Source organism: Eutrema salsugineum, unplaced genomic scaffold (assembly GCF_000478725.1).
Source record: "Eutrema salsugineum unplaced genomic scaffold, Eutsalg1_0 scaffold_9, whole genome shotgun sequence".
Lineage (NCBI taxonomy): Eukaryota > Viridiplantae > Streptophyta > Magnoliopsida > Brassicales > Brassicaceae > Eutrema > Eutrema salsugineum.
The window spans coordinates 2,348,513-2,362,315 of NW_006256342.1; the positions used below are offsets into that span (position 1 = coordinate 2,348,513).

The 13,803-nt window shown below is 37.0% G+C and overlaps 5 protein-coding genes across 5 annotated transcripts; 2 read left to right on the forward strand and 3 right to left on the reverse strand.

The window, feature by feature from the left end:
* Window positions 1-286: 286 nt before the first annotated feature.
* LOC18008554 (trafficking protein particle complex subunit 13) lies at window positions 287-3,445 on the reverse strand. The gene is made up of 12 exons (XM_006390262.2): window positions 3,036-3,445; window positions 2,863-2,947; window positions 2,607-2,737; window positions 2,419-2,521; window positions 2,316-2,330; window positions 2,046-2,191; window positions 1,759-1,966; window positions 1,341-1,415; window positions 1,128-1,244; window positions 798-842; window positions 627-725; window positions 287-509 (listed from the first exon to the last, which is right to left on the reverse strand). The coding sequence occupies exons 1-12, from the start codon at window positions 3,311-3,313 to the stop codon at window positions 489-491; spliced, it is 1,323 nt and encodes a 440-aa protein (XP_006390324.1). The 5' UTR covers window positions 3,314-3,445; the 3' UTR covers window positions 287-488.
* A 132-nt stretch (window positions 3,446-3,577) lies between these two features.
* Window positions 3,578-4,930, forward strand: LOC18008577 (glutathione S-transferase DHAR2). The gene is made up of 3 exons (XM_006390263.2): window positions 3,578-3,847; window positions 3,996-4,086; window positions 4,277-4,930. The coding sequence occupies exons 1-3, from the start codon at window positions 3,790-3,792 to the stop codon at window positions 4,767-4,769; spliced, it is 642 nt and encodes a 213-aa protein (XP_006390325.1). The 5' UTR covers window positions 3,578-3,789; the 3' UTR covers window positions 4,770-4,930.
* Window positions 4,887-6,413, reverse strand: LOC18008481 (isoflavone reductase homolog P3). Its single transcript, XM_006390264.2, has 5 exons — window positions 6,146-6,413; window positions 5,923-6,060; window positions 5,587-5,830; window positions 5,280-5,483; window positions 4,887-5,182 (listed from the first exon to the last, which is right to left on the reverse strand). Exons 1-5 carry the CDS (start codon window positions 6,329-6,331, stop codon window positions 5,016-5,018), a joined length of 939 nt encoding a protein of 312 aa, XP_006390326.1. The 5' UTR covers window positions 6,332-6,413; the 3' UTR covers window positions 4,887-5,015.
* A 555-nt stretch (window positions 6,414-6,968) lies between these two features.
* Window positions 6,969-8,590, reverse strand: LOC18008312 (caldesmon). The gene has a single exon (XM_006390265.2). It carries the CDS (start codon window positions 8,552-8,554, stop codon window positions 7,061-7,063), a length of 1,494 nt encoding a protein of 497 aa, XP_006390327.1. The 5' UTR covers window positions 8,555-8,590; the 3' UTR covers window positions 6,969-7,060.
* Window positions 8,591-11,504: 2,914 nt separating this feature from the next.
* LOC18008587 (protein RADIALIS-like 6) lies at window positions 11,505-12,697 on the forward strand. The gene is made up of 2 exons (XM_006390266.2): window positions 11,505-11,828; window positions 12,547-12,697. Exons 1-2 carry the CDS (start codon window positions 11,560-11,562, stop codon window positions 12,569-12,571), a joined length of 294 nt encoding a protein of 97 aa, XP_006390328.1. The 5' UTR covers window positions 11,505-11,559; the 3' UTR covers window positions 12,572-12,697.
* The last annotated feature ends 1,106 nt before the right edge of the window (window positions 12,698-13,803 follow it).

Here is a 13,803-nt window from a genome sequence, read left to right on the forward strand (position 1 = left end):
AAACTATAATTTGTTTACACTTCATTCCTATTTTAGTGATTTTGCATCACAGTAATCCTATTTTAGACTTTAGTCAAACCAACTAATGGGATTTGTGATATGAATAATAAACCCGACGTACGAGTCCATATATAGTTAATGTGGAGAAAGCTGGATAAATATTACACAACCCAAATAAATATTTAAAACCAACTAAAAAAAAAAGAGATTTATATTTGTGTGTCTTTCTATATAGTATACACACACGTTGGTGAACGTAAAATAATTTTCATAGCAGACAATATTGTTAAAGTAAAGACTTCGATAATTATTTATTAAAAAAAACATGCTTTACAAATTACAGACAACACACAGTTTTGAATCAAAGAGTTAAAATAAATGGTTCGCAAAATCATATATAACATCTTTTTTCAACTAATCAAGAAAAACCTGAACGAAAAAAAAAAGACCTGTGGAGGAAGAACATCACTCGGTAGCTGTCTAAAAGATTAGCCCGACTCTACAAATATCTGCAGTACAAATGCCAACAACATTAATATCAAATTATGTTGAATCAACTACAATGCGTTTTAATTTGAAGCGTCGTTGATCTTAAAGAGAGAGAGAGAAAAAGATGGTACACTGACCTCCATCTCTGCAACAAGTTCGTAGGTTTTCTTCTCTCTTGTGTCAAAGGTTGTGATCCCAGCGATTTTTTGGACTCCGAGTTTGGAGGCGATAAGATTCTATAAACATAGATTCAGGGTTAGTTTGTCATACCAATTGAGATCATTTTGGAGGTTGTCACTTTGTCATACCAATTGGAAATCATTAGAGCCAAATGCCTCAATCCCAGGTAACATCTGCAAGAGTTTCAATGGTGTGAGTTACTCGAACCACAAAAAAAGAAAGAAATATATGTAATGGTGAAGCAAAAACACTTAAGTTCAACTAGTCATGTTAAGTTTTGGTTCCACACCCATTGCACAGCCAATATGTGAATGTGATTCAGACTTCTACCACCGTACATGGTTGTGCGTGATCAAAAGCACTAACTATGGATTTACAGTGACCTTCTACTACAGAAGTTTCTAAAAGCATTCAATAAACAGGCACAATAGGAAAAATCTAATTTTTAGAAATTATACCAGTTTCTGAAGACCGTTAATGGCCACCGGCTTCTCCATTTGTGATTCACCTTGTGACAGTGAAACCTCGAAGGGTCCCAATGGCCTATCAGTTTGGTTTGTAAGATTCAAGTATGCCTAAGGAAAACATTATACGCTCAGTCTAAAACCAATATATTTTCAATCAAATCTTTTGGGTATTACAAACCTTAGAGAAAGGAACAGTTGTATTACCGAGAAGGGTTTATTTAAGTGTATAGCAGTTGGAACCTCAACAACTCGCACATTAATCTCTTTGCGGCTGACTGGCTGAAAAGGAAAAAGGGGTTGCGATGAAGGAAGTTTGTTGGATGATGAAAGAAGCTGAAACATGAGCATGCAGATGATGCGTACAAGGACATACATAGAATTTGATTAATGTGCGTTTACATGATTGTATAGAAGTTCTCACTTGCCAAGATAAGAGTGGTCATGCATTAATTTGTTCCCACAAAGATGAAAATTTTGGGATTAAGCAAATGATTTCACGTGCATCGGTGTCAAGAAAAAACCACAATATATCAAATCCCCGAGGAACACATTCAGACTTAGAGCAGCTAGCAACCAATACATTTCATGCATTGTTTTCACATAGTAAAGATAAAGAACTTACAGCGCCAAGAATTTGTTGTGTTTGTAAGCGACCAGGTTCTCCTAAATTCGTGCGCCATGTAATTTGAAATTTGCCCAGGATATTACTTCCCTGGAGTTTTGTTTGCCCATAAACATCTGCAGATGGGATTAACTTATAGAGATAATTGTGGATACCTCCACCAGATCGGATTATAACAGGCGGATTAGGTATCAGTCCATCAATATCACTGACACGCAGAGCAAAGTAGGACAATTTGTTAGAGTAATAAGTAACCATGATAACGATTCTGTGAGAATCTGACAGACCTGGTTGGGGTAACTTCAGTGGAATGGTGGTCTTCATTTTGTAATCTCACAGCACTCCATTGCTTGGCAGGTTCAAAATCAACTTGGTCCATAAAGAGGTTTGCTTTCGTATGGTTCTCAATGCAAGCCTCTAGAAACGTAGTCTCCTGGTGTAAAAGAACAACACATGAGTTCGTATCTATACTGTACAACCAATACAATCAAATAGATACATTAAGATTAACTGAAGCTTGAGGGAAGCAGTCACAGGATGAACATTCTCGAGCCTACCTTTACAACTCGAACCTGCATATAAGAAGGCACAACAATTAGACAAGCCTTGAAATAGGATTAAAACAAGTGGGAAACAACAAAATGTTGATATGTATGTCACCTTGGTCCTCACTGAGAGTGGGTTTGCGACGACAAACTTGAAAAACTGGGGAAGATATTTGCGCTCGCCATCAGCATCATTGTACAATGCAGAGCAAACCAACCTAAACAGAGAAATTTGCGGTCATGGCCAAGGAGCAATTGGAAATGAACCAAGAGATACATAAGAAAGTGAAAAGGTAAACCCACGTGTGAGCTCCAAGCTCTTTAACATCATGTTCCACAATGAAGTCGTAGCGTCCCCCTGTCCGTATCGATTCAACAGGTGACTTGGATGTATCCAGAAGTAGAATCCTCTGCCTCTCCGTCTGAATTTCTGCCTACAACAAGATATGATCATCCCTTTGGTTTTCTCATTTGCAATCCAAGGTCCATGGTCCAACACGAAGCAGGTGAAATACATGTACAAATAGAAAAATCCATCATAGAAATGCAGGTAACGAACCTTGATTGTAACATCACGAACTTCGGAACTGGAACTATTATTGACGCTAATGTAGCTACAGAATGTTTCTCCGAGATAGATCGCTCTGGGCAACAAATCCGAATCAAACTGCTGATATCGACTGTAATCAATCGGGAAAGTAGAAATGACAGAGATAGAGAGAGAGGGAGAACCCGAAGGACTGAGGAAGAAGGAGAAGACCAGAGAGACCGATGGGATCGGTAGGATGGTTAATGAGGAATCTGTTGCGGTAACTGAGATCGGAGTCGACGGCGTCGGCAGAAGACACGTGGCGTCGGAACAAGGAGGCGGATGTGGGATCGTCGGAGAAATCCTCGCCGGCGAGAAGATCGAAAGGGTCAATACGGAGGGGAGGATCGACGTGGAAAGACGGTTTGCACAGTCGCATCACCCTGAAGGCGAGCGAGTGTGGTCCCTGCGTCGCGCTCATTTTTGGAGAAACCAATATGGAAACAGAATGAGAGGACTCCGAATTCGACGAAGCTGTGCGGAAGAAACACCGTGGCGTGACGGAGGAGGAGACGAGACGGTGGCGGTCTTTAGACCGGAACGTTAACTAAACACAAAGCCAAGCGAAAAAACTCGCAAAGTCCATTAGAAACTCTACTGGGCTTTAATGGGCCTATCAATTTAAAATGTGAATCCTAAAAATGCTTTTACTTGTTTAACTGTAAATGTGCAACCAATTTAGGGAAGGTTCTAGACTCTTGAAACTTTTCACTAGTGACATTTTTTTTAATAACACTTCACTAGTGACGTCACATTTTTTTTCTAAGAATTATTATTAGATCAGTCATAAGTTTTGAAAGATATAATTCCATATTTGCGTTACAAATTCACGAACAGAGAATCTTTTCTTTGATTATTTTGATTCAGTGCGAAACTTTTCTGGAAATCCGAAGATCAATGGCTCTCGATATCTGCGTCAAGGTTGCCGTCGGTGCTCCTGATGTTCTCGGCGACTGTATGTCTTTCTCCCTCTCTCTCCGATCATCGATCTTTGTTTTGTGTGTTATTTTGTTTGCATCAAGCTTTGATTTCACAAATTAGGGTTTTGAGAATGTGATCGAAATGGCGTGTGAATTGATCCGATGAAATCTTAACTTTTCCAGGCCCGTTCAGCCAACGGGTTCTTCTGACCCTCGAGGAGAAGAAGCTTCCCTACAAGACCCATCTGATTAGCGTCTCCGACAAACCCCAATGGTAAGCTTTTGCGAACCCAGTGAATTTTGATCGACGAGTTTGATTAGCATATCGACTGATCCCAAAACCGAAAGTTGATCTTTTTTTAATCAAAGAAATTAAGACTTTTTCTATTGATTTATGGGCACAAGCTTCTGTATCCTGTGTAAATTTGTGGGCTGTAAATTAGATGACTTTTTGTGTTTTATAGGTTCCTAGACATTAGCCCGGAAGGTAAAGTTCCGGTGGTGAAGCTTGACGGCAAATGGGTTGCTGATTCTGACGTCATCGTCGGACTTCTTGAGGAGAAATATCCAGAGCCTTCTCTCAAGACTCCTCCTGAATTTTCTTCTGTGGGATCCAAAATCTTTGGTGCTTTTGTGACTTTCTTGACGAGCAAAGACGCCAACGACGGATCCGAGAAGGCTCTGGTTGATGCGTTGGAAGCGCTGGAGAATCACCTCAAGACACATCCTGGTCCGTTCGTAGCTGGAGAAAGTGTTACTGCAGTGGATCTCAGTTTAGCACCAAAGCTTTACCATCTGATGGTTGCTCTTGGTCATTACAAGAACTGGTCTGCCCCTGAGAGCTTGACCAGTGTTCGTAACTACGCCAAGGCTTTGTTCAATAGAGAGTCGTTCGAGAAAACCAAGGCTAAGAAAGAGTTTGTAGTCGCGGGTTGGGCATCTAAGGTGAATAAGTGATGTGGATCCAATGCTTATGTTGCTTAGAAGTACTATTATTATTCGCCAAATAATGAAATGCGCAAATACTCGCCTGTTCTTGTTTTTGTGAATACTTTGGTTATCTCCTAGCAATAATAAAACCATCTTAGCCTTTTAAGTAATATTTATGTCTTATTGGATTTGGTATTACAGACCAAGGGTCATCAATCTCTCTCATTACAGTAAACTCTTGCTACAATGCAAGGAGACTTTTACTATCTTTTCTCAGACAAACTGGTTGAGATACTCATCGACGCTAGTGTACTTGACATCAGGATAAAGCTGAGAAGCTTCCACTCCAAAGGAAGGCTCTATTGTAAACCAGGTTTGATCTCCCTTCACAAAGATAGCATGATTCAATGCCAACAGAAGATCGAGTGGATGCGGAGACTCTGCACCATTTCAAGTATTAGTCAACACATGATCTTGATTGTCCATAAGAGTTATCATGCATTGTATAAAAGAGTGTGAAAGTAGTAGCTCTCTCACCTGCGATTTTCTTCAGAAGTTCCTCCTCTGAAACGTAAGTCTTCTCCAGAGTTTTACCAATCTTGCTCTCCCACAAGGCAACAATGTCGTTCTGCGAAACAATGTTCTTTGGAGGGTTGATGTAGATAGTCTTGTTGAGAGTCCTCGGGTCATCAACGGCCCTCATAATGTATGCAACAATGTCTTCTTCTTTGTTTAGAACCGCTGCATTAATTTCACCAAATCAGAAAAAAATATCGTTTTTCTCTTTCCAATCAGAGGATTTAATATGTTAAAAGATCAGTTATTTGCATTCTTTAATAAGTACCTTTGGCGTTGCCATCGCCATAGATGATGACTTTATCTCTAGGAGGAGAAGTAAGTCTCGTTTCACATTGAGCAAGTGTAGCTAAGAAATAGCCATCAAAGCAATTGCTGGTCACGTATGTGTACGGTACACCTTCGGCTTCAACGGCACGGCGGATCTCAGCCTTCATTTCGAACTCTGACTTTGCTGCTCCAATAGCCAATGTTCGATCCACGTCGTTGCCAAACTCAGAAGGTAAGAATCTCTACAAGTCGAAATCAAACAACTTTCAAGTAAACCCACAAAAAAAAAAAAAAAAAACTGTTTTCTTAAGTATTGGACGAAATAAGACAGAACCTTGACATGCTTGCCAGATTCTTTAATAGCAGAAATGATGTTAATCTGATTGAGAAGTTGAGAGAGACCAACGGTGGAGATCACGACATCAACTTGTTGAATCGCCTTCACTAAGCTCTCTTTATCACTTAAATCTCCCTGTGAAAAATTTTGATCATATATATCAAAAATCTGCTAATTTCATAGAGAAATACACATATATAGAGAGAGAAGAATCGCGTACGTAGAGTATTGTGACACCGAGATCTTTGAAATTCTGGACAGTTTTGGCCTTGACGGGATCGGAGAGGGAGGCTTCTCGGACAAGAGCGAATGTTTCATGGCCGGATTTGGCGCTGCCTTCGATGATGAACTTTCCGATGTAACCAGTTCCTCCGATCACCAGAATCTTGCTTTTCTCCGTCGCCATTTTTGTCTTTTATCTTCCGATTTGGATTTTGTGTTGTGCTGTCTTGTTTTGGTAAAGAGTTTTTGAATTATATTACTCCCTTTCTAGGCCGGCAGATGTATATAATTTATATATAGGACGCTGCGCTTGAGCTCGAAGATGAAATTACGGAAATATCCTTTGTCTGATGAGTCATGTTTTAGTGTTTTTTTAATTTTTACTGTTAAAGTTTCTGGTCCGAATCAAACGTCACGCCGTGCGTTGTTGATCTTCTTTTCTAATTTTTGTACATACAGTATTTAGCTTCTTATTCAATTATCCCTTTTTGATAATTTTTTTTTTTAGCAAATTGAAGTTACTCTTTTCTAGAACACCAATTCAGAAAAGAAAAAAAAGAGCATTACGATTGAATTTTCATTCTATATGCAGTATTTCGCTTAATTCAATCATCCTTTTCGATAAAACTAGTTAAATAATAGAAATTACCAAAATTCAAAAAGCATTGCGAGAAAATTCCATAATTTTGGTGGTCAAAGCTTCTAGATGACAGAAGTTTCTTAAAAGTAAGAAATCAATAAATAAGAGGCATTTAACTATTTAAGTAAGAAACCACCTAATAAGATTAAAATATATTTTAAAAACATTCTGTGATGCGCACTGAACAAACACCAACATTTGTAGAATAGTACATGAAGGATCAACAGAAAGGAGAAACTGATCAAATCGAGCATTGACATAGTTTTCACATAATCAAGTGTTGTCTTTATCTTTGTCTTTACAGGTAAACCTGCAACCATGTCTCCGGGGCTTCAAGGGATTCTCCGGCTCCGACTCACTCGTCTCTGCAAGTAACCCTCTCAAGCATCTCCTTCTCACCCTCGGCTCATGCTTCAACTTCTCCGTCTCCTTCGCCGTCACACTCACAGCCTCCGATTTATTCTCTGGTGGACTAATAGTTTCATCCTTCTTCTTCTTCTTCGATTCTTCAAATTTCAAACTCATATGAATTCCTGGATCGTTCTCTTGCACTGAACTATCGCACACAATCGAATTGTTGATCGCCTGAGTATTACCGTTTACGTATGCCCTAAGCTTCGCTTCTTCGTCTTCGTTTTTGCCGTCGAAGGGTCTTCTTCCTCCTTCGGTGTCCGTGGATGTGGTGTTAGGACTCTCCTCCGGGTTACTTCTGTATCCACGGTGAATATGAACCTCTCCATCTTTCTTGTCTTTTTCAGAATGTATTGCCATTGTTGCTCCTCTGTTTTCGCCAGTAAGAGTAAAGACGCTCACCGATTTCTCATCGCCGTTGCTTTTTCCCCAAGTAAGCTTACTTATTCCATCTCTGATGTCTTCTTTGATCCGTCTGCTCATTGAAGATGACCTCTCTCTGTTCCCATCTCTCGGAAACTCATGATTACCCGTCGACATGTCTTTGGTTCTCTGACGGTTGTCATCGTTGTGAAAATCTGTTCTGTTCTGCGTCCTTCTCTCCGGCAGATCTCTCGGCCCTCTCGATGAGTCTGATGCTGCGGCAATATGTCGTGTGGTTTTGCTTCGCGTTGCATCTTCATTACGCACTGTCTGAAGAGCTCTATTTCTTTCTTCCGCCGCAAGTTTCTCGGATTCTTTTCTCTTATGCTGTTCTCTAGCTGTTTTTAAATTCTCTTCCATGTCCTTGCCAAGAACTTTCTTATTTTCTTCCACCGCAAGTTTCTCTATTTCTTGTTGCTTCTGTTGTTCCTGAGCTGTTTTTGAATTCCTTTCTACCACCGCAAGTTTATCTACCTCAGTAATTTTCCTCTGTTTCTGAGCTTCTTCTTCTGCTTCTTTTTGTTTTGAACGAGCAGTCAGAGGTTTCTCTGTTACCGGATGGATATTCTCGCCACTTTCTTTTTCACTTACTCTCGATGGCTTATCTTTCATCGCCTCCTTTTTCTCCTCAGCCCTCAGAGACTCCTTTACAGGAGAACCAGATTGGTTACTCTGTTTCGCCAGCCGAGTTGGCGCAGACGAAGAAGCTGCAATGGCCGCAACATTGCTTCTAGCCCTAGGAAGTGACGAAGGCGTCTTGGACTTGGTTTCTGACGACGTGGCTGGCTTTGACGGCTTAGCGATGCCTGCAGGACGAAAAGGAGGGCGTGACGGAGGAGGCGTAGGTGGTGGTGACGGTGAAGAAGCCCTTGAAGAGAGACGAGAAGGAGAGCCGTAGGAGAAGAAAGGAATGTTAAAACGGAAAGGAGGCATGATGATATGGGCCAAAGGGATGTCAAAATGGGTAAATGGTAAACAGTAAAGATAATGTTTGGTTCATCGTCTTAATTGATTGTGTAAGTTTGTATGTATATGTGTGAAGAGGAAAAGATAACTTTTGAGGCAGGGAAAAGAAAAGTGGTCGTTTTCTCCAGTGAAGTTATCTTTCGAATCTCTGTTTAATTGATGCTTTTGCTCCTTAGGTTAACGGAGAGCTTTACCAAGAAGCAAAGAACAACCGGAAAACTTGAAATGTGAATACAACTTTGATTTATTTTTATAAGAACAGAGTCTTCTTAAAGCAGTTGTTTTAAAACAATGAACATGCAATTGCAGAACAACGCTACAGTTTAATTAATGGATAAGAAATATTAACATATTAATTAATCTTTGTCAAAACTCTTTAAAAAATAATTGTTCAAGACTTCAAGTAATAAATCGATTCTGTCGTTGCGAAATGTTGGGCCAATTTGAAGATAATTATGATAAACGGTAACTAGGTTAAGGTTCTTAAGCTTTAACAGAGACGACTGGTCAAATAAAAACCCCATCAAAACCCTAAGCCTAGCAGAAAATATCAGACATGGGGGCAAAAATAGAATATAAGTTTGGGATTTATTCCTCTGTATATTTGCATCTTCAAAGCGTTGGAAAAAAAAGGGAATTTTAAAGCTACAAACTCCGTAATGTTTGCCAAAATTTTAGGCAATGAATTGTTTTTAATTATGTCTATTTTGTGACAGCCGGATTCAATAGATCTAGTTCTTATCGACTTATCGTTACGCATCCGCATCCGGAGGACTGATCGGCTTTTGCTCTTGAGCTGACGGGTTTTGAGAGGACGAACAATCTCTTTACCATTGCTTCTAAATCTCGTTGTAGTAATGTTAAAGCCGACTTTATGTCCGCAAAGCTTGTAATAAGAATTTTGTTTTTTTCGATAGTAAACATTTGTTGGTCCACATTGGTGATGCTGTAAATGTGTTCGTATAATCAATATTACTGGGGGAAAACAAAACTTGAGCGTATACCAAAACGATCCAAGCCTTGAAGCCAGTTATGTTTTAATTTTAGGTGTAGTCAAATGTTCTTTTATATATATATATAAAAAAAAAGAAAACAAAAATTCACTACTTCTCTAAGAAAACTGAATTATGAACAATTTTTTTTAAAAAAAATCTTGACTATATTTAAGAAAAATGAATGGACCAAAATTATTTTTTATATCATGTTCATTCAATTCATCTTCATTCTTTTTCTTTTGTTGGTCAATTTTCTTCTTCATTCCATTTTATATTTATTCCACTAATTCATCATAGTTATTTAGACCCCTAATATGTCTTGTATTTCACATAGACCATGAATCCAAATAGTGTTTCTGATAAACCAAGAACATTCGCATTTCTTTCTCCTAATCAAATACTAGTGTTTTTGCATTTTGTTTTAAATGTGACTCGAATCTACAAAATACCAATATTCTCCTTGTAAAAGACTTCGACCGAATGAACTATGTAATGTAATGAACTACCAATGAAATTAGACAACTTTTTCGTCGTTTTCATTAGACATGAAGTATTTAGAACAGAAAATAGATTAGATTTGGATATAAGAATTTTATCACAAAAGGAAATGATAATATCCCTTATGTCCTTATTATTCTCTTTTAATTTGTCCTTATTATTCTCTTTTAATTTTCTCTGTTATGTCCTTATTCTTTTGCATCAAATTTTTGGTGGTTCTTATAAAAATGCTTGTCATCCGCCACTGGTCTCTTCCACTACTTCACACATAAATAAAGCCATTAGATTCAAGGTCCCGGAGAATAAATTTATCTATCATTTTGAATTTGTGAAAATTGTAAATGAAAATAACTTTTAGAGAAAAATGATCCACGGACTTTATTTGTTCGATTTAAGCATTTACGCACTTATCTCATTATTAATTGATGCTGAGAATATAACCTAAAACTATCATATCAAACGACAAGCATCTTATAATATCTAGATATCTATGCAACGGATGTTAAATAATATATTTGATATCTATAATGGTAAATGTACGCTACTTATATCAATTAGATTTCCCCACAGAAATTGCAAGAAACAATGCTCAAATTAATAATAGATTATCACTATTTACGTATAAAACTTTACAGAATATAAATATTGGAATATCTTACCATTTTTTTATGACGGGCCAGTCGTCTCTACATCAAAACCTTTTCATTCCAATAATGCCATGGATATCCACTATGTCTACTAATACTTTGTTAATTTGATCAATCACCACACAAAGTATCATAATGGCTTAAATTATGATATCGAAAACTGTGAAATATATAGTAAACGAAAATAAGTAGTGGCACGTATATTATACCATTGTGATAATCATCTGTCTGTAAGCACATTAGGCCAAGTTGTTCAACTTAATTAATTACCAACTTCAGCCCTACGTTTTGAACCGGTTCTCGATATGATCATTCATTCGGTTCAGAAGTTTCGCTTAAGATTATCCTAATTGTTCATTGTAATTAGATTTTTGGTTTTTTTTATATAAAAAAAATTGATCAATTTATATACATGCGTAGACGACGAACATACGAATTATACGGCTACAATATATAACTTAATACTTCGTAGTAATTACTAATGGGTCATTTTTGCTTTATTTTTTACAGTATCATTCTTGAACACTTAAAAACATCAAGGTAAGCTATCTTTAACATGCTTGAGTTATCTCCCAAAACAATAGAGCACTGAATATTACACCATATGATTACGTTAATCTGTCACAAATTGTCTGTCTTTTACATAAATTTGGTTAATGAAACATGAAAAAATATTAATATTAAATAAAAAAGTGGAAAACTCTCCAACTTGCAGAATCTAGGAACTCTCTTTTCTCCTCCTTATAAGGAACCCTTCCTTGTTATCATTTTATAGCACTTTAATTTCATCACCCACTCTATTTCTCTCTCTCCATCTCAAGTTTTCACATTAATGGCGTCAAACTCTAGAAGCTCGAGCTCGTCATGGACGTTTAAGCAGAACAAGATGTTCGAGAGAGCCTTGGCAGTTTACGACAAGGACACACCGGACCGATGGCACAATGTGGCAAACGCTGTCGGAGGGAAATCTGCAGAGGAAGTGAAGCGTCACTATGACATTCTCGTCGAAGATCTCATTAGCATCGAGACTGGTCGTGTCCCTTTGCCCAATTACAAGACCTTCGAATCTAACTCAAGAGCCATCAATGACTTCAACACGAGGTATCTTATTATATAACTGAATCTCTTATTTCATTTTAACATGCTCAATGCATGCTCTATGTTGCGTTCGACCAGAAATTGATATGTTTCGTGTACTATAACTTGATTATGAACGTTGGATTAAAGATTTTATTGTTTCATTTTGGGATTGCGTTTACATGTTAAATAGTGTGTTTAGACATATATGTCTTTTTCAAAATCATAAACGTAAACGAAAAGAAAAACACATTGCTTGCGCATATAATTTAAACCGAAATTTTGCATAATCATAAGAAAACTTATACAGTCTGAATTTTGTTTAAATGTAAATGCATCATTTTTTTTTGCGTATAAAACAGTCAGGTTCAGATATAGGATAGTGCGAAACACACCAATTAGCACACAAAAGGGAACTGTTCACATTTTTAATCTTTTCTTATACTTGATGCACATGCAAATTGTCTTTATTCTTGAGGCTCATAACATTATATCATGAATCATGATAAGATGTACATAAATAGATAAATTGGTTATTTCTACTTCTGTCCATGGTCGGTGGTCGACATCGTGTTTAATTATTAATATTACAAGTTGTTAAGCAAAACTCGAGTTTGGAAACCTTTAATTAACAATATCTCCAAGTTGTTAATTAAATATGTGCTTGGAATCTAATCAACATGCTTGTATAATTAGATCAAACATGCTCTTATTGATACTACATATTGATATTCTTTGACAGGCTAATGAAGAATTTGAAGATCTAACGAAGTCCATCATGTTATTGTAAAGATTCAGAAGGATATGTGATTCTTCTGTCTACTAAATCTAAATATGTTTGAATTGGTCGTTCGCTTTCATATCTGTCTCTGCGTTCTATTTAAATTAATTGATAATCAACTAGAGAGAAAATAACAAACCCTCATAACTAACTGATAATCATTAATCAACTAGAGAGAAAATACCAATCCGTATATATAAAAAAATATAACCTTCAAAAGCCGACAAGAATATTGTGTTTTCCTATTTTAGCAAATGGGGACGAGTGATTTATTTAAAAAGGGTGCCGAAAGAAGAAAACAGCGAGTATATGGGAATTGGCTTAATTAAGCAATATCTATTTTCATAATCATTACTTAAAAAAAATTCAGGATTAATCTATTTAATTCAACTGTAATCCGAAGAAAATAATAGACTGATGCCTCTCCCGTTTTGCGACTTGATCATTGATAAAGCGATTAATTAAGGTCTGTTTATTCGGGGACATCCAATAAAAAAAATTAGTTTATCTATTTATTTTGCTGTCTCCTCCAAACTTTTCTGTCACCGATACATAATTATTAATTTCGTGAGTATATAAAGAATCAATTAGCTCAATATAGAATCATAGATAGATGGTGTAATTAACTAAATAACCAAAAAGGAACCCAAAAAAGAAAAAAATTTGACTTAGTTTTTAATGGATGAGGGCGTATGTTACACTTTACATCCATCAGAATTTGAGATTTCGTTCAAAAATCTCTTCGTTTCTTGTCTTCTTCTTTTTTCTTCACTCGAAAGCCAATTTTTAAATAGAATATAGTTAACAGTCGCAAAAGAAAGTTAACAGTCGCACAACTTACTTCTCTCTGTAATGTCCCAACATATTTTATAAAGATCACGAATCGTATTTATAGATTTGTGAGAATTAATCTCCTATAATTGTCGTTTAGATTAGTTATGGAGTTATGAATTAGATGCTAGACGCAAATCAGACCATTAAACAACAAAAATCAAATAAACAGGTATCTGAAGAAGTTGACAAAAATAAGAACATGAGCTTAAAATACTCCAACAATACCCGAAATCATTTTGTCGGTAACATTCACAGAATCATAATACTGTACATTGTTAATTTGTCATTTCATTAATGTCTAATACATGATTGTGTTTGGTATCAGCGTACAATGGGCTATTTGTTCTACATAAGTGAGGCCTTAATCCGTTGAACCGGCCCATT

Excerpts from the sequence above, each read along its gene's own strand:
- LOC18008481 (XM_006390264.2), bottom strand. The coding sequence starts at position 6,331 with ATGGCGACGGAGAAAAGCAAGATTCTGGTGATCGGAGGAACTGGTTAC. Across the intron at positions 6,061-6,145 it reads TCGGTGTCACAATACTCTAC|GGAGATTTAAGTGATAAAGA; the intron begins GTACGCGATTCT and ends AATTTTTCACAG. Across the intron at positions 5,484-5,586 it reads TGGCGATGGCAACGCCAAAG|CGGTTCTAAACAAAGAAGAA; the intron begins GTACTTATTAAA and ends AAATTAATGCAG.
- LOC18008554 (XM_006390262.2), bottom strand. The coding sequence starts at position 3,313 with ATGAGCGCGACGCAGGGACCACACTCGCTCGCCTTCAGGGTGATGCGA. Across the intron at positions 1,416-1,758 it reads CACAACAAATTCTTGGCGCT|CCAGTCAGCCGCAAAGAGAT; the intron begins GTAAGTTCTTTA and ends TTTCCTTTTCAG. Across the intron at positions 1,245-1,340 it reads ACTTAAATAAACCCTTCTCG|GCATACTTGAATCTTACAAA; the intron begins GTAATACAACTG and ends TGTTTTCCTTAG.
- LOC18008312 (XM_006390265.2), bottom strand. The coding sequence starts at position 8,554 with ATGCCTCCTTTCCGTTTTAACATTCCTTTCTTCTCCTACGGCTCTCCT.
- LOC18008587 (XM_006390266.2), top strand. The coding sequence starts at position 11,560 with ATGGCGTCAAACTCTAGAAGCTCGAGCTCGTCATGGACGTTTAAGCAG. Across the intron at positions 11,829-12,546 it reads ATCAATGACTTCAACACGAG|GCTAATGAAGAATTTGAAGA; the intron begins GTATCTTATTAT and ends ATTCTTTGACAG.
- LOC18008577 (XM_006390263.2), top strand. The coding sequence starts at position 3,790 with ATGGCTCTCGATATCTGCGTCAAGGTTGCCGTCGGTGCTCCTGATGTT. Across the intron at positions 3,848-3,995 it reads TCCTGATGTTCTCGGCGACT|GCCCGTTCAGCCAACGGGTT; the intron begins GTATGTCTTTCT and ends TAACTTTTCCAG. Across the intron at positions 4,087-4,276 it reads GTCTCCGACAAACCCCAATG|GTTCCTAGACATTAGCCCGG; the intron begins GTAAGCTTTTGC and ends TGTGTTTTATAG.